Raw genomic sequence first — 24,364 nt, 5'->3', positions numbered from 1 at the left:
AAACCCAAAAGGACAGCTTTTTGCCCTTCTTTTTGGAGAGCTTCCATGTGGGGGAAACAGCACACTTCTGACACTTCTGTGTGCCCCCCCACCCATGCCTGGCCCCAAGCTCCGGGAGGACAGAAGCTCTTTTGCGTAGGACCTCGCCCAATGTATGTCTTCATCTGGCTGTGGATTTGTATCCTTTAATAGCCTTCCATAATAAATCGGTGATCTAGTGAGTGAATGGGTTTTCCTGAGTTCTGTGAGCTGTTCTACCAAATTAATCACACCTGAGGAGGGGATTGTGGGAATATCTGATTTATAGCCAGTCAGTCACAATTGCGGGTAACAACCTGTGCTTGCAGCTGGCATCTGGAGGGTGGTCGTCTGGGACTGAGCCCTTTACCCATGGAATCTGATTCTATCTCTGGGTAGATAGTGTCAGAACTGAGCTGGATTCTGAAGGACCCTGCCTGCGACTGAGAATTGCTTGTTGTTGATGTGAGGAAGCCTCCACACACAGAACACACTAGAATTGGGCCCAGGAACCCCTTTCAGCCTCAAAGGACAACATTCTTTGAGAACCCTCTGCCCAGCTGATATCCATCCTCTTCTTAACACTTGGTGTCCTGCTGTCAGATTTTGAGCGTAATTTAAAGTCTGATAAAAGAACACACAGGTCGGTCATTAATCTTCAGTATTTTTTTTTTTTTTTTTTTTTTTTTTGCGGTACGCGGGCCTCTCACTGTTGTGGCCTCTCCCGTTGCGGAGCACAGGCTCCGGCGTGCAGGCTCAGCGGCCATGGCTCACGGGCCCAGCCGCTCCGCGGCATGTGGGATCCTCCTGTACCGGGGCACGAACCCGTGTCCCCTGCATCGGCAGGCGGACTCCCAACCACTGCGCCACCAGGGAAGCCCAATCTTCAGTATTTTTGATCAAAGAAATCAAGTAACTTTGCCCTACAGTAACCGTCACTCCATGCTAAGGTTTGAGTGGATGTCTGGAACACTTCATTAACTTCCACCCTGCCTTTTCCTCAAAGCTGTGGTTGACTGTCCCGTTGAAGCATTATTCCCACTTCAGGAAATGGTGTCATTTAGAAATTCTTGTCTAATAAAGAGTATTCATGTCTTAGTGAAATTCTTGTCAGGACAAGATTGCACGCTCATCTCCAAATAAGAAAATGAGTATCGTTTAATGAAGTAAGCAGTAGGTTTCTCAAGCCTTTTCAGGTAGCCCTTCCAGGTTATCTGTCTCCACCATTCTGAGAACACAGGGGCCGTCCAATGAACAGCAGAGGATGTGATTTTTATCCCTATTGACTTTCTTGGAAAGAATGCTATCTTTGGATGGCTCATTTGTTGACACTACTGAATCACTACACTCCCAAATCTTTACCTCACTCTAGGTCTATATCCAGGTTCCTCAAGGAACTTTCCACTTGGCTATCCCACAACTCATTCTTCCAACTTTTATTGTCTACTGTGACAGGCACTGCAAGGAGTGCTGGGAATGCTTATCATGACTGAGCCCTTGTTAAGCACCAGAAAGGAGGATAAGCCTGGGTTTAGAGTGTGGGCTCCGGAACTATATAATGTGGGCCTGAATCCTTATCCTATTACTGTCCTGTGACTTTTTAGGTAAGTTACTTAACTTCCTTGGGCTTTGGTTTTCTTCACTGTAAAATGGGATTATAATGGTACCTTGACCTCATGGTGTTGTAGCAGAGTAAACACATAGAAAGCATTCGAAACAGTGTCCAGTACATGGTAGGCAGCCCATAAATCTTAGTTATTAACAAGCATTTTACATGCACTCTTTCCTTTAATCACAACTACCCCTGCCGTGGTACTAATACTGCCCCTATTTTAGAGATGAATTCAAGACACTAGCTATATGACTTGCCCAAGGTCATATAGCTAGAGATTAGGAATTCAGATTTAACTTTTTCTGATGTCAAATCCTGTTGTTGGGACTTCCCTGGTGGTGCAGTGGTTAAGAATCCTCCTGCCAATGCAGGGGACACAGGTTCAAGCCCTGGTCCGGGAAGATCCCACATGCCGTGGAACAACTAAGCCCGTGTGCCACAACTACTGAGCCTGCACTCTAGAGCCCGCGAGCCACAACTACTGAGCCTGTGTGCTGCAACTACTGAAATCCGTGCTCCACAACAAGAGAAGCCGCCACAATGAGAAGCCTGCGCACTGCAATGAAGAGTAGCCAAGTAGCCCCAGCTCACCACAACTAGAGAAAGCCCGCGCGCAGCAAAGAAGACCCAATGCAGCCAAAAAAAAAAAAAAAAATCCCGTTTTTAACCCCTTTACTAAACCTTCCAAGTAAGTAATTAACACCTTCTTTCTTCATCTGAATTTTCCATTCTTCAAGGCCCACGACCACCTTAGCATAGGATCTCAGTCCTTAATTGGGCCTGGCTGAGTCAAGTGCAATACGGATTTGGGACAAAGGTCAAGAGACAGAGAACTTCTGGCTCTCCAAAGGTCTTCACACCACAGAAGGGATGTTGTGAACTCTGTGCTGCCCCCGAGAGAATTTCTTCCCTGTCAGTTGCTGTATAGCCTCTGCAGGTAAGCCAAAGGGGGAATTCAGTCCTCAGATGTTTTCTTTGGTCCCTTTCTCTTCCTCTTGTCACTCTAGTCATAACGTGGCATGGAAGTCATGCAGTTTAGATATCTGTTCCATTCACTGAATCTCTGTTCTGCTGTTAATTTTAAAATTCAAGAAAATTCATTTGTAAACATCCCAAGCCTCATTTATTGTCCTCCTGTCAACACCAACTATAGCAAAAATCAGTCTGCTTCTCACCACCATCCAGCTGTGTGGGCTGGTGACCGAGCTCAGTGACCCATGAGGATTCAGGAGGGAAGTCATGACTAAGCTGTGGGCCTGTGATAAGGCCAGATAGGGCTGAATGGTGGGGGTGGGGGGCAGCTAGAGGAGACAGCGAGCTTTGCAATTTTCTGAAGACTCAACTTCATTTTAAATGATGCCACTTAAGTTCACAATAAGACCCCTGGAAGCTCACATGGGAAAGAGCAGAGCTGGGAATCAAGGGCTCTACGTTATAAAGGCAGACAAGCTGAGTGGTTCTCTGAACCGACTGACCTGGACTTGAATACCAGTTACACCAAGGAAGTTGAGACCTTGGGTAAGTGACTTTAACCTTGTAGCACCTCGGTTTCCTTATCAGTAAAAAGAGATTAATATCTCTGTAAGATTTTTGTGAGGGTTAATTAAAATAATGCATAAATAAACCACTGAAGTTCCTGGTAAATAGTAAACAAGAAATTTTATCATGAGATCAGGATCTATGTCACAGCTGTCATTTCTGGGAAGACCCTTCCCTTCCACAGATTTTAATTTTCTCATTTGTAAAATGAGGCTAAGCCTAGATGTTCCCGGAAGTTTCTTCCAGTTCTAACTGTCTGTGATCATCTGCTGCAGAGCAGCTTGAAAGGCTACAACTCTGCCCCCTAGTGGTTTGTAGCTCTTATTTCTAGATACCATAAACAATCCCTCAGACTGATAGCAAGACCTCCTTACCATTTTCTTTGCTTCACACCAACGTCTCACCAGGGGCCCTGGCCACTGGATTGGAAACAGCAGCTCCCTTAAATTCTTTATGTCTTAAGATATGATGCTTGGTACATGGTTTTCCCTTAGTGCTCCTTTTAATGATTTTATTAGTATGGTCACAAGTTTGATATCTACAGTACATTGATAACATAGCTGGATACAAATATTTTAAATAAGTAAAATTCTGTAAGTGGGTCAGGTTTTAAAACGTCAGCTCTGAGTGATCGTGCATTTCCCGTGCATTTGCATCTGCACCCCCAAATTGCACAGTTCATTCAATCTGTGCTTATCTTCACTGGGTTTCAGTGTGTGCCTCAGCTAGGTTGGGGCAGGAGTGTTGTGCCTTTTTGCAGACCCAGACTTTCAAGAGCATCGGTTTTGAACTCAGGCATTCCATGGAGCATAGGAGCAACACTGGGTTTTGCTTTGGTTCAGGTAAATACCCAGTTACCAGCTACTACTTGTGTGAGCCACCTGATCCCCCAGGGGCTTGGGTATATTGATATTCCTCTATGAGGCCAGCAGGCAGTTTCTGTACCTGTGTTTCCTCCCTGGGGGAAAAGTCTAGAAGTGAGGTGTGCAGTCTTCCAACATGCTGTCCGTGATATAGCTGGAACCAAGATGGGATTCATAGTAACTTTTTTCATCAAAAGTATTAACAGTCCAAGCAACAACCTGAATGCCTTTAGCTGACCACTTCTTCAAGTAGTCCCTGGAGAAAGAGGAAAAACCAACCTTGTTAGAATAATGCCAATTGTCTCAGGAATCTACAATGGTCACTAAATATGGTGTTCGCTGAGTACTAACAGCTCCCAGAAGGAGCCTCTTAACTGGCCTCCGCACTGCAGCCAGAGGGTGTTCTAAACCAAGCATAAGCACCTCCTCCACGGCACTGCGGCTTTCAACGCTTCAGCCACTTGCTGAAGCCCCCCCCACCCCGAACCCCTACCGGAGGCTGTACCTAGCCTAGTCCCACCTGTCTCTTTGGCCTCATCTTACACCACACTCCCCCCCTTTTCTTTTCTGTGCTGTACTGTGTGTGTACTGATTTTTCCTGCAGTTTCTTGAAAGAACCAGGCTCCTTCCTGCCACAGCACTTTTGCACGTGTCTTCCCCTCTGACTTGGACCTCCACCCCCAATCCCCTCACTTCCTACACACCCTTCAGATCTTAGCTCAGCTGTTACTTCCTTCGGGATGTTTTCCGACTCCCTTGACTAGGACAAATTAAACAGCATATGTGCACTGTTCTCTCTGACACAGCATTTATCTTAGCTCTGATTTTATGTTTATTGGATCTTTATTTGATTAGCATCTATCTCTTCCACTTGACTATAAACTACATGAGGGCAGACTGTGGCTTTCTTTCTTTACCACAGCATCTTCAGCTTCTTAATACAGTACCTTGCAATACTGCAGGCATACACCAAATATTGAACTGAATGCACACATGCCTGAAGTAATATGAAACTTACAACTGTAACCACCTGAAATACACAGCTATAAAATTGCCAAAATAAATATTCAGAGATTGCTAGCAGGTTAGGGAACAGAAAGTTTCCTGGGAGCAATGGATTAGAGCCTGTAATATACAGGGGAGCAGGAGGAAAGTTGGGATAGATGAGGTAGGTGCCCACAAGACATCTTCATTGTGGTTCTGCCCTGGATCCTATGTTGGTTTTTAAAGGGAGCCAATCACAAGGAAATACAATCTCTCTGTCTCTGTCTCTGTTGTCATAGTTTGGCACGTTTATTTTTTCTTTAAAATGCATTAAAACCCAAGAATATTTGATCAACTTGTTTTGGAAACAGTGAAATATGCCTAAACTCTTCCCACCTAAGAAGCTAGTGGCATTTCAACTTAATAAAGGCATGGTGGGCTTCGTGGGTGGGAACCAATCCAGGTGTCCACTGTTAATCCTCCCTTTTCAAGAAGAACATTCAGGAAATGTATCAGGAGAAGATAAAAAAAATCTTCCAACTTACGGAGATACAAAATCCTTTTGTATGAGGAAAGCTGAAATTCCACACAAGTACCACAAGATATTATGCATACTCCAATCGAGCAAAATGTCCAATGCCACAAACATGGACTGTTTCCACAAAGTATCAAAGCGTGGTTTCCCATCTCCTGTATGGCTAAGGCTCCAAGGTCTGTGAATTAAAGCTGTTACTACATTCTGATCTGCTTGTCTCATCTGAAAGGAATTTTGGAAAATAAAGCAATTATCATACCTTAAGGCCAATACTTCTCATTTGTTCGTTAGATTTAGCCAATGTACTCAGTCTGTACAAGGAGGTATGCTGCCCCCCATGTCTACTAAATAAATACTCCATCATAAACCCTTTGAGAAAATAATGTGTTGAATGTAAAGCATTTAATATATAGTATAAATGAGAACACTTCCTCCACAATCCTAAAAGAACTGCAAATACTATCTTTAAAATGAGAACATTATAACCTCAGGGTCAAATTTTAATAATGTCACAAAGAGTAACTTTCAATTGGATATTGATTTAAATTATGGCCAGAGATAATTAGAACACAGTGAAGATGGAACCATGATCATTTCAAGATGGGCTGGTTAGTTTTTAATCCTTTTTAGAGAAAATGGCTGAAAAAAAGTTGTGGGGGGCAGGGAAATGGGGTGAGAAGGGAGAGAAGTGGGGGCAGGGACGAGGACAGAGCAAAGGACAAATGGGGGATATGGATTGAATTCTCTTAGTCTGTGCTCTATGGTCCTCTGGAAAAGGTATCACACATTTTAAAGGCCTCTGATCAAGGAAGTTTGGGAAACACTCATCCAAATGTCTAGAAGCCCTAGGACACTATTCATCTCAATGACAGTTTATATCCCAGTAGGCTCCACCCTTACTCCAAAATTTTAAATACATGCTGTGTTGGTCACTGTTGAAGAACCAACTCATTATTTTGGAAACTGGTAAATAAAGGACAGGATTAAGCATTTATTTGCCTACTGGGTAGCTAAATAGTAGATGAGAGATCCTCTTTATAGAAGTATTCCATCTAGGTAATGCATAAACAAGAAATGATAGACTTAAAATATTGACACTTTAAAACCCCTAGTAGGGACTTCCCTGGTGGTCTAGTGGCTAAGACTCCACATTCCCAATGCAGGGGGCCCGGGTTTGATCCCTGGTCAGGGAACTCAATCCCATGTGCCGCAACTAAAGATCCCGTGTGCTGCAACTAAGACCCGGTGCAGCCAAATAAATAAATAGATAAATAAATAAATAAATATTAAAAATAAAAATAAAACCCCTAGTAAACTGCCAGAGCCGGCCACTGGCATCAATAACAGCTGCTGACAACATGACGAGACAACCCGACATTATGCGCCCCCTGATGGAAGAAGACCCTTGCCTAAGAAATTATCTTGCCAAGAATAATTGAACCTAATCTGATCAAGCCTTCAGCTCTCACTACCAATTTATAGGAAATATACAGAGGAGATGAATGTGTTAATTTGTACCATGGCATAATTAGCAAAATCCAGACTTTGTTAAATAAACTCTACAAAACAACCTGATTTCTTCAATAAATACATGACAAGGGGGATTTTTACACTGGATATTTGATGATCTTAAGGACTTCTTGTTAGTGGTTTTAGATGGGATAATGGTATTGTGGTTATGTTAAAAAAAAAGAATCACTTTTTAAAGATACTTAATGTAATTTTCATGGATAAAATGATATGATATCTGGAATCTGCTTCAAAATAACCCTGGGGAGGAGGCGGAGTCAAGATGGCGGTGTGGGAAGACGCGGAGTTAGCTTCTCCCCACAACGAGGGTGCCTGCCGGCTGCTGGTGGGGAACTCTGACGCCCAAGGAGATGGAAGGAACCCCAAAGTGAACCGGTAGGATGTAGGGGGACTGAGAGGGGAGGAGAAGTGGAGGCCAGACAGGATCTGCGCCCCTGAGGCTGGGGAGAACAGGAGAGGTAGGCAGGAGGGGCCTTCCAGGAGGAGGAGAGAGTAGCAGAGGGTGATCGAGCAGCGGAGGGTGTAACACCCCACTTACACCAATGGACAGATCATCCAAACGGAAAATAAATAAGGAAACACAAACTTTAAATGAAACAATAGACCAGATAGATCTAATTGATATTTATAGAACATTCCACCCAAAAGTGGCAGAATACACTTTCTTCTCAAGTGCACATGGAACATTCTCCAGGATAGATCACATCTTGGGTCATAAATCAAGCCTTGGAAAATTTAAGAAAATTGAAATCGTATCAAGCATCTTTTCTGACCACCATGTTATGAGACTGGAAATCAATTACAGGAAAAAAACTGTAAAAAACACAAATACATGGAGGCTAAACAATGTACTACTAAATAACCAAGAGATCACTGAAGAAATCAAAGAGGAAATAAAAAGATACATAGAAACAAATGACAATGAAAACATGATGACCCAAAACCTATGGGAGGCAGCAAAAGCAGTTCTAAGAGGGAAGTTTATAGCAATTTAATCTCACTTCAAGAAAAAAGAAAAATCTCAAATAAACAATCTAACCCTACACTTAAAACAACTAGAGAAAGAAGAACAAAGAAAATCCAAAGTCAGTAGAAGGAAAGAAATCATAAAGATCAGAGCAGAAATAAATGAAATAGAAATGAAGAAAACAATAGCAAAGATCAATAAAACTAAGAGCTTGTTCTTTGAGAAGATAAACAAGATGGATAAACCCTTAGCCAGACTCATCAAGAAAAAAAGGGAGAGGACGCAAATCAATAAATCAATAAACCTCTCACTACTGAGAGATTTCTCATGTACCCTGAGAAAACCATAATTTTAAAAGAGTCATGTACCACAATGTTCATTGCAGCACTGTTTACAATAGCCAGGACATGGAACCAACCTAAATGTCCATCGACAGATGAACGGATAAAGAAGATGTGGCACATATATACAATGGAATATTACTCAGCCATAAAAAAGAAATGCAATTGAGTTATTTGTAGTGAGGTGGATGGACCTAGAGTCTGTCATACAGAGTGAATAAATCAGAAAGAGAAAAACAAATACCGTATGCCAATGCACATAAATGGAATTAAAAAAAAAAGGTACTGATGAACCTAGTTGCAGGGCAGGAATAAAGAGGTAGACGTAGAGAACGGACTTGAGGACATGGGGTGGGAGGGCGAAGCTGGGGTGAAGTGAGAGTAGCGTCGACATATATACACGACCGAATGTGAAATAGTTGGCTGCTGGGAAGCAGCAGCATAGCACAGGGAGATTGCCTTGGTGTTTTGAAATGACCTAGAGGGGTGGGATAGGGAGGATGGGAGGGAGGCTCAAGAGGGAGGGGATATGGGGACATGTGTATGCATATGGCTGATTCGCTTTGTTGTGCAACAGAAACTAACATAGTATTGTGAAGCAATTATACTCCAATAAAGATCTACTAAAAAAAAAATAACTCTGGGGATAAATGGGGTTATGGATGAAACAAGCTGGATTATGGTTAAAGGAGGGCTTGCTGTAGTATCTATGTATTTGCATATTTCAAATCATGCGTATTTTAAATTATAAGACTTATGTTTTAAAAAGGTATATTCTGCTGTTACTTAGTGAGACACAGAAATATATAATTAATTCTGTTCTGAGAATGTTCCCAAAGTAATCTGAATGAGCCTATAAACAACATGAAAGAAGGAGCTAAAAAGGAATCATGGTATTTTAAAACGGCGTACGAGTACTTTCCCCTTACTGAATTTTTGTTAAGTGAAAAGAGGAGTCTCGGGCTTCCCTGGTGGCGCGGTGGTTGGGAGTCCGCCTGCCAATGCAGGGGACGCAGGTTCGTGCCCCAGTCCGTGAGGGTCCCACATGCCATGGAGCGGCTGGGCCCGTGAGCCATGGCCGCTGAGCCTGTGCGTCCGGATCCTGTGCTCCGCAATGGGAGAGGCCACAGCGGTGAGAGGCTCGCGTACCGCAAAAAAAAAAAAAAAAAAAAAGAGGAATCTCTTCACAGATGTAGAGAACAAACGTATGGACACCAAAGGGGGAAAGGGGGCGGGGTGGGTGGGTGGTGGTGGTGGGATGAATTGGGAGACTGGGATTGACATCTATACACTAATATGTATAAAATACATAACTAATAAGAACCAGCTGTATAAAAAATAATAAAATTCAAAAAAAAAGAGAAGTTTCTTAATTGATTCAGTTCAGTTTAACTGGCATCTATCTTATGCTTATTTAGCCCATTGCTATTATTACCACCAACTAACATAATATTATATACAACAAAAATCCAGAATTTTACCTTATAGATAACTTCTGGCAAGAAAGAGCAGACAATACTATTATTGTATAGTTGAGGAAACTCCATATATACTTTCTTTAGAGCATCAGTAGCCTGTAAAAGAGATTCATGTATTTAAAATCTATTAAAATGTAGTCCCGACCAGTAACTACTATATATAAGTACAACTCTATTAAGTAAATCAGAAGTTTACTAATATATGGGGATGTGCAAAGGAGTATTGGTAGGTTGCATTATCCACTAGGATGCATTTTAAACTCACATCAGCAGATAAGGAAGAAGCTGGGGTACTGCTGCTTTACTATTTTGTTGAGAGGCTCACCTCCTTTTGTCATACTTTGGAAAAGTATGGCAGACTACAGGCCAGTGGAGGTTGGAAGCAAAATTTTTAAATCTTTTCCTTATACTCTAGTTTAGCCACTAGGATAGGTCCTTTTATACCCACAACTCTATCTCCCTCTGCCTTTCCTAGCTGAAGTGGGAGTCAACCAGTCTGCAAACTAGAAAGGGTAGATTTTCTCAGTCTAGGCGACTAAGAGGAAACGTCATCCATCATCAAAACGGAGGGAGAAGCAATGGGACAAGGGAGAAACTGGGAAGAGTCTCCCAACTCTTCCCAAGAAGAGCAGAAGTTTCTTTTTGCAGTGGACCAGCTACCAAATGAAGAAGTGATAGAATTAAAATACTGATATTTTGTAACCGCTAGTGAATTAACAGATTTGGCCACTGAGCAACAGCAGCAGCTAACAACAGAGATGACCAGAGGTTAGGTGGAATGTAATGTTGCTACATCATAATTCTTGAAATACCCCTAATTTTTGGAAAGTCACACATAACCTATAACCAAATATAAGCAACTAAATGCATTCCCCAAAATAAAAAAGAACATAGAAATTATTCATGTCATGCTTCCCTTCACTAATATCAGAGTGTGAGCTATAGAGCCGAAGTCGTTTTCTTGCTGTGAACTAACATGCACCATGTGTGATGCTTCATCTACATTCTTCATCTGATTCTCACAACAACCCTATGTGGTCATTTCTTACATTGTTCCCATTTTGCCCATAAGGAAACAGAAGCTTTTCAAGGTTAAGGTTACACTGTAGTAGGTGAGAGTTTAATCACAATCTCCAAAGCCCGAGATCTTGGCTCCTGTACTCTATCGTCTCCAATTTAATGCCAGAACTTGTTCCTTTATACTCCCATTTTAAAAATTAATTAATTAATTAATTAATTATTTTGGCTGCACTGGGTTTTCGTTGCTGTGCACGGGCTTTCTCTAGTTGCGGCAAGTGGGAGCTACTCTTCATTGCAGTGCATGGGCTTCTCACTGCGGTGGCTTCTCTTTGCTGCAGAGCATGGGCTCTAGGCGTGCCGGCTTCAGTAGTTGTGGCATGCGGGCTCAGTAGTTGTGGCTCGCAGGCTCTAGAGCGCAGGCTCAGTAGTTGTGGTGCATGGGCTTAGTTGTTCCGTGGCATGTGGGATCTTCTTAGACTAGAGCTCGAACCCGTGTCCCCTGATTGACAGGCGGATTCCTAACCACTGTGCAACCAGTGAAGTCCCTATGCTGCCATTTTGGTGAATTAGATCACTATGTTCTGCCCAATGCTGCCCAAACCAGCTGTGAGCACCCAACCAGAAAGCTCAAAGAGCTGGAAAAAAAATTTTTTCTTCTCCTCCCTCACCCCTCTTTATTCTAAGAAAATAATCATGAAGGTCAGTACACCATGGGTGAAATGTAGGGCCTATCAGGGTTCCGAAACATGGGCCGTTATCATCAATAAAACCCGAGGTGCTCATTAAAAATCTTGTTCCTTGACCCCATGACCCTGGCCATTTTTAAGACTTAATCTCTGGGTGGAATCTGGATTTTTAATATGTATTCCTGGTGATTCTGATGCAGACTGACTGGAAAACCCAGACATATAGAACTATCAGTTTACCAGAATAATAAATTAGCCAGAGCACCATTCTCCTCTTTCTTCAAAAATGGGAGTTTATTGTACTTAAGTTAGAGGCTCATATTTCAGGTTTTAACAACTGGTTTCAACAATATCCTGGGCTAGTTAAAAAAAAAAGTTGGGGGCTTCCCTGGTAGCACAGTGGTTGAGAGTCCACCTACCGATGCAGGGGACACGGGTTTGTGCCCTGGTCCGGGAGGACCCCACATGCCGCGGAGCGGCTGGGCCCGTGAGCCATGGCCGCTGAGCCTGCACGTCCGGAGCCTGTGCTCCGCAACGGGAGAGGCCACAACAATGAGAGGCCTGCGTACCACCGAAAAAAAAAAAAAACTGAAATAAAAAAAAAGTTGGTATCATCAGAACTCTCCATCAGTAGATGGCCATTACTGATTATAATTATTGCTGGGGAAAAATACCCAAGTTGTACAACTACATTTGTACTTGAAAGATGTATTTGTACTTGAAAAGCTGGTTATGAGAACAAATGTAATCTGAACCATATTTTACCATTGATTTCCACTGCAATAATGTGTTTTTATGAGTAAAAGTATGTATTCTAAAATTTAAGCAAAATCTTATTTAAGAATGTAATACATATTTTAAGAAATTATAATAAATAAAAGTATAACTACTCAAGTCATAGAATAAGAAAACTATACGTAAGGGATAGAAATCATACGAAAGGCATAAATCCTTGTAGAAGACAAATATCCTCTTAGCTATCAGAAGCTTTAAATATAGGAGTTTTCTTTAAATTCAGTCCAGAGTTGTCTAAGACTCTTATCAGCCAGATGTAACTGGTCTTGTGTCCAACTCCTGGAGCCCTTTTTATGAGGTTACTTAAGTGTTCTGTTCAAGAAGTGCCTCTTTACTGTTCATTTAATATCTTTTGTAAATGTTTCATGCAAATAAAAGAAACCTGACTCTTCTATTTTGTGCTAGCTGTCGAATATTGGGGATTGTTAAATGGTTCCATCAAAGGTTAAAAGGTTAACCATAATTTACTGTTTCCTTGAAGATGTGGATTTTTGCACTGTAAACTTCCATTAAGCAAATATAATTTGTAAAAATTATTTAAGAATATAAAAAATAAAATATACAGTTAATTTTGGAACAAACTAGCACTTAAATAAAGCTGTCTTTTCCAAAGTGCAGTCTATGGTATAAACTGTACCATATTTGCATGGCCTTTGACATCAAAGAAGATTGTGAGGTTACGGTTTAGGCACTCTGCAACAGCTTCGCTCAGGGTAGGAATCTTTTCATCAGGGAAATCATTCCTATAAGAGAGGGAAAAGGAATAGTACACTGTAGGAACAAGGAAAAGATAAAAGTTTAGTGAAACAGACATTTGAAAAATGTCTCCCAACCAAAGGAAAAGAGTGTTTTCCCCAACTTCCTTTCTCCAACCATACCAAAGTCCAAGGATAATATGTTTTTAAACCAAATTAAAGATATTCTTGGCCACAGAACAGCAACAACAAAAATCATTTATTTTTTAGGCAGTCACTTGATTTATAATATAATTAGTAACTCTACTCACTAAAGGGCAGAGTCTATGCCATCTTTGGAGAACTCAGAGACTTAAGATTGTACTTTCCCTAATAAAACCTTATGCAGGAGAAATTCCTAGCTATATATACATCTGTTAACTGTATGGTTGTGTATTTAAGTGAAACTGGTTAAAATAAATAATTTTCTAATACATAAGTTTCTGAAAAAGAAAAGGAAAGTTAAGTGCCTGACACATAAGAAATCAGCTTTTCTCAAATAACAAAATTTCACTCTACATGATTTAACTTATCCTAATTCAACGGTATTAATTCAACTGTAAGATACTGGTTTTAAAAAAGATAAAGATAAATAGTACAGCAAATTCTGCCAGCCACTCTATTCAGTGACTATTCCCTGGGAATCAGAGACATGAATTTGCTATTCCTCTGGCTAGTCTTAGTTGCCATGCTCCCCTCTCAGGATGAGCATTTTACCCCACTGACAGACAGTTTTCCTTCTTTTCCAACAACATGGTCTCTAAACACAAGCCAATTATTTGGTATTTAAGCAAAGAAAATGCAACCTTTCAACTATGGAACAAAGACTGCTTGGATTAAAGACATTAAGATGGTATATTGGCTCCAATACCATGCCTTCTTAAAGTATTTTAAGGGTGATGCTGACCCTAAGCATTTTTTGCATTAAGTGTTGACTCTGATTTGACATCTTATTAGCTACAATGTCACTGTAATATTAAAACCAGCCTTCCCCTTGCCTACAGCTGAGCAATGAAATATCTGTAACAGCAGAGAGCAATTCCAGCAGCTTGGACTCAGAACTTTCAAGTGTTATCAATATTCTTTCTAAAGTATGACTTCCTTTGGCTGACTTTTAATTTCTTTCAGTTCCTAGGAAAATAAAGTCTGAATCATCTTTTAGGGAGGTCTACAGTTTAATCACTGGGTCAAATAAATTGACCAGAGAATTGATACGACATGAATTACAATAAGAACACATTTTTCGGTATTACAAAGACAAGAGGAGAGGGATTTAAATAACCACGTTCCAAAGTATATAACCCAGATACCAATTCCAAGGTGTCTACAGTTGTTAATGGTGGGAAGGGCATGGGTTCTGTGGTCATATACATTTTAGAAACACTAAGTTAAAGGCAAGAATTGATTGACGTGAACTGTTTATCCCCAAGGGGAACATCTAAAGTATAGTGTTTGATCTTATTTGATCATAGAACCCTTTTCTTCTGGAACATCTTATACGATTAGCTCTGATATACATACACACACACACACACACATACACACACCACACATACATATATAAATTTATATGACAGTACAAAGTAACTGTCACATTAGAGTATTGTCTTGAGAATAATTCTGAAGCCAAATTTGGCCTCAGTGGGAAAAGATAAAAAATATTCATGCCATATTTCTGTTGTTCCTGGCACCTGCCCATTACTTGGGAAACCTGTATACAGCTGAAAACAAAACAGCAAAACAACGCTTCTGGAGCAGAAGATGTAATTAGAAGGTGCTAGTGTCTTTCTGTGATCTCCAACACAAGTTGAAAGATATGTTTAGGTGACAATACACCACTTACCTTAATCTGTGATTTGCTGCAGGATTAAGCTTCCTAATTTGTTCAAATGTCAAATCACACAATCGACCGGTGCCATCAGTTGTCCTATCTACTGTGCTATCATGCATTAAGACAGGAATCCCATCAGAAGTAAACTCAAGGTCCAACTCCACGCCTGTCGCTCCATTCTTAGCTGCCTTAACAAAAAAACCAATGATATTAATGTCAAGTGGCCACAGATGTCATTTTGCAATCTAAACACTAAAGATGACCAACAGGGCTGGCTAAGTAGACAGTTTCTCTTACTGATTCTATTCCCTTCCTATATCAAAGAGCAACCCAACCTATTTCTCTTTTTCATGGATGTTAACCTTACTTCAGTGTCCACACTTATGGATTCCTTACAAACTTCAATTTCCCCACTTTTCTCACTCTCAGAGTGGCAGATGGGGAGACTTCTGGAATTTGTTTTCTCTGGTTACTTTAACTATACAGACCATTAATGGCTTACGATTACAAATATTTAGTCACATTTCACTGTTTACCTACACTCTCTTTGGTGCAGTATCTCTGATGATTCCCCTGTGTTTGCTGATTAGTTGGATATTGCACTACCTTGGTATAAACAGGACGAGTCAGGTTTTTGCTGGTTTAATTCCATCCTCTAGAGCAGAAACACCAAGACTGCTTCTAGAGGACACTAGATTTTGTTTATGTGAGCAGCACTGGCTGTTGGCCAACAAGTTGGTAAGCCCAATAAGGCACACAAGAATTTATCTAAAAAGAGAACATGAACATAAAGTTTGAGGGGCCATGCTCCTCTGAGACACACTATCCAACATTTGCTTCCTTGGCTTCTTTGTCACAATGAAGACGTGAAACACTCATTATGATCAAGACTTTAAAGTTAAATTTTTTTTAAATTATGCAAACATACATTGCAAACATACATAGTAGTATACAGGAAAAAAAAGACTTAACGGATGTTAACATTTTGCCATATTTGCTTCAATCTCTTGCTGCCCTAAAACAATAATAGCTATATTATTTATTGCCTTTTATATTTGTCAGGCACTATTCTAACTGCTTGAAATGTATTAACTCATTTGATCCTCACAACCCTTCAGGAGGTACTATTAACATGTTCATTTTCAGATGAGGAAACTGAGAGAGATTAAGAAACTTGCTCAGGGTTACACAAACTAGGATGTGGTAGAGGCTACACTCTTAACCACATGACTTTACTATCACACTACAGATACAGCTAAAATCCTCCCCCCTTCTTCTCCAGAGGCAACTGCCAAGTGGACATGCATAATTTCTATATCATTCCCTTACAGGTCTTTATATATTTACTACACATTAGGTACCCATAAACAACATACAGCACTGTACTAGTGCACAGTAAGCATTCAATAAACATTAGCCATTGTTGTTTTTTAACATGTTTTTAACTGTAAAATAGTCAAATTTATTAATTATGTCCTTTATAGGTGGAGATTTGTCTATCTTATTTAAATCCTTTCTTACCCCCACTTATAAACAACTATTTTCTTCTAGGCTTCAAAGTTTGATTTTCACATATATGACCAAGATTTCCCCCTCTAAAAATTCCAATTCCATCACTAACTGGCTATGTCATCTAATTACAAATATTACTCTAGCCTCCGTTTCATCATTTTTATGATGATGCTTCTTTAATGATCTTAAGAGTTGTGAGGATTTAGAAATAATGTATGTAAATCACCAAGCTTGGTGCCTGGCTCAGAGGTGGCACTCAATATAAGCTATTATGATGACTAGAAAAACACTTATGCCTCAGTGAAAAAGTCATTACATAAGATGTAATGCTTACATCTACACTGATTAAAAGGTACATCTTTTTATAAGATTAAAAGGTTTATCTTGGGGGCTTCCCTGGTGGCACAGTGGTTGAGAGTCTGCCTGCTAATGCGGGGGACGCGGGTTCGAGTCCTGGTCTGGGAAGATCCCACATGCCGCGGAGCAACTAGGTCCGTGAGCCACAACAACTGAGCCTGCGCATCTGGAGCCTGTGCTCCGCAACAAGAGAGGCCGCGATAGTGAGAGGCCCGCGCACCGCGATGAACAGTGGCCCCCGCTTGCCTCAACTAGAGAAAGCCCTTGCACAGAAATGAAGACCCAACACAGCCAAAAAAAAAAAAAAAAAAAAAAAAGGTATATCTTTCCTAAGTTTAATAATGCACTGGTAAATCAACATGGGTTATATATTTTATAACATAAAACAAGATCACATTTCCAGTCTTCACAGTGCATCTCTCTCACTGTAATACAAATGTTAACCTTATTCCTTGATGCTAGTAATTCGGTTCAATTATACTTTTATCCACTAGGGCCATTGTTACTTAGCTACAAAACAAAAAATAACAATGGTGAGACACTGTATTTTAGCAAGAATACTAAAGGTAATGAGTTCATTTATTTGTCTTTTCTGTGTAGTTTATTAAGGCCCAAAACAAAAGTGCTATAAAAGCTCACCATACTAGAGCTTCTTAGACCAGATCTTCTAATGACTGCATTCAACTTTCTTTCCCAATACTTTTATGTAGAGGCAAAAAGATAAACCCCTGAATCTGATTCACATATTAGTATATACTTTATACTCTTATTTCAAGAAGTTTCTTATAATAGTATTTTTCTTCTAAACGTACACACCTCACATAAACTAGTCTACATAAATACTGTAATTTATTAAAATTTTACTTAAGATGTTAGTTTGAAACTATACTAATAGTTTAGTAATAGAATAGTATAGTGTAGTATAGTTATAGAAGTCAGATCAATGATTGTCTTGGGGCAGAGGCAGGAGTAGGGGTTGACTCCAAAGAGAACACAAAGGAACATTCTAGGGTGATGGAAATGGATTGAGGTGGTGGCTACCCAGGTGTAAATATTTATCAAAACTCATCAAACTGTATACTGAAAATGTATCTTTTATTGTATGTAAATTATACTTTGACAAAGTTGATTTAAAAAGTGTCTGCTTTAATAAAGTCATTATACTTATATGGCTTTTGACATACTATCCACATACCATAAAATTCATCCATTTAAAGTATACAATTCAATGGTTTTCAGCATATTTGCAGTTGTGCAACCATCACTACAATCGCTTTCTGAGCATCTCCATCACCCCAAAAAGAAACCCCATACCCATTAGCAGTCAGTCCCCACTTCTCTCTCCAACCCTCCCAGTCCCTGGCAACTACTAATCTACTTCTTTCTCTATGGTTTTGCCTATTCGAGACATTTTTTTTTTTTTTTTAATTTTTATTTTTTTATTTATTTATTTATGGCTGTGTTGGCTCTTCGTTTCTGTGCGAGGGCTTTCTCTAGTTGCGGCAAGTGGGGGCCACTCCTCATCGCGGTGCACGGGCCTCTCACTATCGCGGCCTCGGGCCTCTCACTATCGCGGCCTCTCGTTGCGGAGCACAGGCTCCAGACGCACAGGCTCAGTATTTGTGGCTCACGGGGCTAGTTGCTCCGCAGCATGTGGGATCTTCCCAGACCAGGGCTCGAACCCCTGTCCCCTGCATTGGCAGGCAGATTCTCAACCACTGCGCCACCAGGGAAGCCCCGAGACATTTTATTTAACAGAATTATATAATATGCAGTCTTCTGTGACAAGCTTCTTTCACTTAGCATGTTGTTTTCAAGGTTCATTCATGTTATAACATGTATGGGGACTTCATTCATTTTTCTTGCTAAATAATATTCCATTTTGTGGCTATATTACATTTTATTTATCCTTTCATCAGCTGATGGACATTTCTGTTGTTTCCACTTTTTGGCTATTATGAATAATGCTATGAACAATCCTGTTCAAGTTTTTGCATGATGCATGTTTTCAATTCTTTTGAGTATATACCTAGGAGTGAAATTGCTGCTTCAGATGGTAATTCTATATTTAACCTTTCTCTAAAAAAAGAATTAATTAATTAATTTTTGGCTGTGTTGGGTCCTCATTGCTGCACGTGGGCTTGCCCTAGTTGCAGCGCACGGGCTTCTCATTGAGGTGGCTTCTCTTGTTGTGGAGCACGGGCTCTAGACGGGTGGGCTTCAGCAGTTGTGGCACATGGGCTTAGTTGCTCCACGATCTTCCCAGACCAGGGCTCGAACCCGTGTCTCCTGCATTGGCAGGTGGATTCTTAACCACTGCGCCACCAGGGAAGTCCTATATTTAACCTTTTGAGGAACCACCAGACTAGTTTCCCACCATCAGTGTATGAAGGTTCCAATTGCTGCATAATCTTGCCAATACTTCTGTCTGTCTTTCTGATTATAGCTGTCCTAGTGGGTATGAAGTGGTATTTCACTGTGGTTTTGAATTGCATTTTTCTGATGGCTGATAATGTTGAGTATTTTTTCTGATGCGCTTATTGCCTATTTGTACATCACAATTCTTCCAAAAATATTTATCGAGTGTCTACTATGAATCAGGCACTGTTCTAAGCAGTGAGGAGAGGGTGGTGAGCAAGAAAGAAAAGGAACACGGATCTTACACTTTAGTGGGGAGAAACAGACTATACACATGTTACGTGTATTATGATAGTGATAAATGTTTGAAAAAGAAAATAGAGGGTAATGTGAAAGTTCAGGCATGTGGGGGTCACTAGACAAGGCAATCAGGGAAGGCCTCTTTAAGAATATGACACTTGAGCTGAGACCTTAGTGATAAAAGGGAGTCAACAATACAAAGATCCAGGGGAAGAGTTTTCTAAGTAGAAAAAATAGCAAATATAATACAAAGGCCCAAGGTAGGAAGGAGCCACAAAGTATTGATTGCCTACCCAGATCTACTCCCTTTCTTCTTCCCTGCTGGTAGAGAGCTGTTCTTTCCCCAGTGTTCAGCTTTCTCCTCTGCTGTAAGTGGACTATTCCCAACCCCTCCGTGTGCGTCTGTCAGAGAGGGTGAGAGAGACTGACTGACTTCTGGGAAAGACTTATGGAAGAGGGAGTAGAGCCTTTTCTTGAGGCTGGATGCTGATATGTAAGGATGTGAGTCCTGGGGCTGCAATGGCCACCTGGCAACTACAATGAGGGCTAGTAAATATGCTGCAGGTGGCAGAGCAGATAGATCAGTAGAAACGGTGTCCTCCACAATCACGAAGTGAAGAGCTAAATAAACCACCCTGGAAGTCACCTCTCCCACACACACCTCTTGCTATGTGAGACAGTCCCCTTATTGTTTGAAATATTGTAAGTTAGAGTCTCTATTACATGAAGCCAAAAGTGTCATTAACAAACACCCAAGGTGGTTTAAACAGACAGAGTTGGGGCTTTGAGAAAGGTCCAAAATGGAAAGGTGTTTTGATTTTACCTAATTGCAATAGAAAAACCACTGGAGGGTTTTAAATATGGGCATGATATAATCTGAATTATACTTTTAAAGCTGCACTCTGGCCCCTCTGTGGAGTGGACTGTGGGTTTGATTTCATGCTTCTGTCACTGTTTATAATCGTGACTCTGTTTTTGGAATGCATTCATTTCACCGCTCTCAAGTTTTTCCTTCTCTATCTATTCCATAATCTACCAGAAATTCTACCACTGTCAGAATGTCTTCCCTGACTTTTTACATAATAGAATGTTTAAGAATATAAATTATGAGCTGCAAACAAGCAAAGTGAAGAAGAACAGGACAAAAAAACAAACTTTGAAGGAGGTAAACTACATATTTCTTTTGAAGTCAAGAGGGAGGATGTGACCTTGTCTTCTGCAGCGAAATTCTGTCACGGCTAAAACGTTCATTGATAATGACCTTGTATTTGAACAAGCTAAATTACATCTCATTTCCTCTTAAAACCAGGAATCAGCTTGGCGCAATGTTATTTATCATAATTACATATATTAAAGACATGTTCAACCTAAACATACAAGACATGAATGGAGTTTAGCTATAATTCCCTTGCAACACAACAGGATATGACACACTATATGTATATGTGTATTTCACATACATACTTTCTCATTTAATGTGAGGTAGCCTATTTCATTGAATCACAACCGATTAGGTGGATATTAACATTATTCCCACTTTACAGATGAGGAAACTTAAGGTCAGAGCTGGGACTAGAGTGAGGAGCGGTACCCTAGGGTGCCTTGCTTGCTACATCCTACCCGTGACTCTCACTGGGACACAGAGCGCTTAAGTAACTTGTTCATTACACAATACCGTCTGTCCCTAGCTGGACAAAGAAAGGACATTCAGTCCAAATTTTACATCCTGGAACATATTCTCATCTATGACAAAGAGCACTGGGACTTGGAATCAGAAGGCTGAATTCCAAAAGGAGCTGTGTGTGTTTGAGCCAGTTTTCCTAACCACTTACTGTTAAAATAATGTTTCAGAGAAATGAGAGGATCAGATATATTTCCACATATGCAAAAGTGCCTAGACAACTGCAAAGTTCTCTTATTATGCAAGCTGTTATTATGATGAAGTCCGGAGACTGCCAAGAGAGCCTTGTGAAAAGGGGAGGCAGAAATTATCAGAAGTCCTGCTGCTAGTGTTGTCTGACCATGGGGAAAGGTGATAAGGAGATGATCTGGATAATTTGGAGGACAAGTAAAGACAGCCGCTGTGAAGGTGATCCATTTAGAATATGTTAGCTAACCACACTGACCAAGGCTCTACTTAACCTGGCCACATTTCCTACTTCATTCACACACCAGCCCCTGTTTTGTCCCTTGAAGTCAGGCCATATACTGTCTATTCTGTTACATGAAGATTCCGACATCATTCCCACCTCAGGACCTTTGCACTTGCTGTTCCCTTTTCCTGGAGCACTTTTCCCCCAGATCCATGGCGGGCTCCTCATAATCCCGGTCTCAGTTCAAAGGTCACTTCTTCGGACAGGATTTCTGTCTAAAATGACCCTCCCGACATTCCTTATTCGGTAACCCTATTTCTTCATGGCACTCTTCGCTTTCTTAAAGTACCTTATGTATGTGTTTATTTGTTTAAGACCTGTCTCCCCTACTCCAATGCAAACTCTGTGAAAGCAGGTACCCTTTCTGTCTTGTTCATGACCATCCTCAGTACCTGGCACATAGCAAATACGTTAAGTATTTGCAGTGTTCTATAAATACTTGAAGTCTGGAGATTTCCCGTAATTCAGAGGGATCGAGGGCCACTTGAATGTATTCCTTGTGGGCAAATGGGAAAGTGGTAAGGCTATCCTGAAAAGGCTGGGGAACCTTCGGAAGGCCAGGCAGAAGTCCAAGCTCCCAGGAGGCGCGCAGGGGCGGGAGGAGTGGAGAACTCACCTGCCGAATGGCCGCTAGCGTGTTCTCGGGCGCGTCGTGGCTGCCGCCGCGGTGGGCGATGGCGGAGACGCGGTCCCGGGGCTTCAGCACCTGCATGGCCCTGCGGGAGGGCACCGGCTCAAAGCTGAAGAGGCGCAGCAGGAGGTAGAGGCTGCCGGTGAAGAGGCAGGCATTGAAGGGACTGCGCGTCACCAGCAGCAGCATCATCATCAGGAAGGAGAAGGGGCCCATGAGGCCCCCCTGTTCCTCCCATAGCCACATGCCGGCGCCCGCACCGGCACGGACGGGAGTCCCGGTCCCGCCGGGCTCCGCGGACAGGAGACCAAGAAGCTACGACGACAGCCCAAAGCGCGGGCCGCAGCTGACACCCTTTGAGTGGACTAGCGCCGCACAATGGCGGCCGCGGCTGCTTCCGTAGAAGGAGCCCGAGGTCCAGCCAATCAGGGCCGAGGATCTCCAGAGCTCGGGGCGTAGCAGCTGCCAAGGCAACGGAGGCTGGTCCGAACTCACGGCTGACGTTCCAAAGTACGTTCCAAAGTTTTGCGTTATTCTGTGGTCCGGACTTCCACCGGGGCTTTCAAACTCTAGAAGCAAGGCGAGGGATATGACAGCAGTCTTAAGGTCGTAGGACTGGAAAGGATCTTAATGACTCCATTTTGCCGTCAAGGAAACTTTGAAGGGGCAGGACGCTTACACTATTTATTAATTCAATTCAAGGTATGCGAACAGCAGTCCGGATGCTCAGGACAACAGCAAGTGAACAGGACCGACAGGATCCCTGCTCTCATGGGGCTTACATTCTCGTGGGGCAAAATAATAGTGTTAGAAAGTACAGTTAACACTTATAGAGCACATAACCATGTTCCAGGTTCCGTGACTGCAACTGCTTTGTGTGTTATTCTCACAACAGGTTCGGTTGGGTATTACCTCAGGAAACTGAATTCAGTCGACTTTAGAAGGATTTTTTCAGATTCTGAGGGAATGAAAGAACACAACAAAGGAGGCATAATCGGATTATAAAGTTGGAAGGGATTTTAATAATGCCCTCATTTTATAGATGAAGAAACTGTGGCCAGGAGAAGTGAAAGGACTTGAGCGGACTTCTAACCTTCGCCTCCTACTCAGGGCTAATGATAGGGCTTCTGTACAAGGCACTGCAAGAATTATCTCAGTTGTTCCTCGCAACCGACCTTGTGATAGGCACTTTTGAAAATCTTATTTTACATATGAAAAAATAGGCACGGGAAAGAGGGTCAGTAAGAGAGGCAGAAAGTAAGGCTGATTTAGGAAATGGAAAGTGGCTAGCTGCTAAATCACATTTTGGAAATGTCAACAAAAAATTGGCAGTTGCCATCTGCCTCTACAAGGATTAAGTTACTAGCCACTGCAGCCACTGACCTTCAACACACCCTGAAAGGAGTTCAGGGAGATAGTCAGATATTCTCGGAAGATTTTATGAGCCCAATTCTTGCATCTCCTCATATCTAGGAAAGCACTAAAATCGTTAACAGTGACATCTGCTCCTGTGACTAGCAGCTAGCCTGTGCCAAAATGTGTGCTTGATTGCACGGATCCCCCTTCACTAAAACTATATATAATACTGGCCTTCCCCACTTCCTCTTCAGAGCAGTTTCTCAGAGCTATCTGAAATACTGTCTCCTGGGCTATAGCCCTCATTTTGCCCCAAATAAAACTTAACTCACAACTCTTACGTTGTGCTTTTTTATTTTTTTTTCTGTTGACAAAAAGCTGGTAACATGTTTCGACAGAGAACTTTGGCAAAACATTCTGAGCTTTTCCTGCCATCTTGAACCTGTTAACTACCTTTCTTGGAGCTATTTTCCCACTGATTTGCAAGCGGGTATGGATGTGTTGAAGCTTAGAGTTGGCATCTAGGATTCAGTTATTTTTTATTTACAGAGAAAAAAATTTTGGTGACCGTTGTATGTATTACAACGATTATACAGAAAGAAGTTATCTCTATACAGGTAAGTGAAATATAGCAGTTTCAAGGAATATTTCAGAGGACTTCAGACCTGAGGAGCGTTCTTAACGAAATAAGGTTTGCGAGCTGGCAGTGAAGACTACACCTCCCAGCTTGCACCGCGCTTCCCGGAAGTACAACGCCCTCCATC

The 24,364-nt window shown here is 41.5% G+C and overlaps 1 protein-coding gene across 4 annotated transcripts; it reads right to left on the bottom strand.

Annotated features, from left to right (window-relative positions):
- Positions 1-2,047: 2,047 nt before the first annotated feature.
- GDE1 (glycerophosphodiester phosphodiesterase 1) lies at positions 2,048-22,650 on the bottom strand. 4 transcript variants are annotated; one of them, XM_081255256.1, is made up of 7 exons: positions 22,230-22,650; positions 14,946-15,121; positions 13,006-13,111; positions 9,871-9,963; positions 5,562-5,773; positions 4,115-4,288; positions 2,048-2,701 (listed from the first exon to the last, which is right to left on the bottom strand). In XM_081255256.1, the coding sequence occupies exons 1-6, from the start codon at positions 22,488-22,490 to the stop codon at positions 4,141-4,143; spliced, it is 996 nt and encodes a 331-aa protein (XP_081111382.1). In that variant the 5' UTR covers positions 22,491-22,650; the 3' UTR covers positions 2,048-2,701; positions 4,115-4,140. The 4 variants fall into 4 exon arrangements, with proteins under 4 accessions (XP_081111382.1, XP_081111383.1, XP_081111381.1 ...); XM_081255257.1 differs by having other exon boundaries at positions 2,048-2,698; XM_081255255.1 differs by lacking the exon at positions 2,048-2,701 and having other exon boundaries at positions 3,264-4,288.
- Positions 22,651-24,364: the final 1,714 nt, after the last annotated feature.

The sequence above is a fragment of the Mesoplodon bidens genome (assembly GCF_964165515.1).
Source record: "Mesoplodon bidens genome assembly, chromosome: 15".
NCBI lineage: Eukaryota > Metazoa > Chordata > Mammalia > Artiodactyla > Ziphiidae > Mesoplodon > Mesoplodon bidens.
Note: the sequence above shows the minus strand (reverse complement) of the source record. Positions and strands in the feature narration are given on the sequence as shown.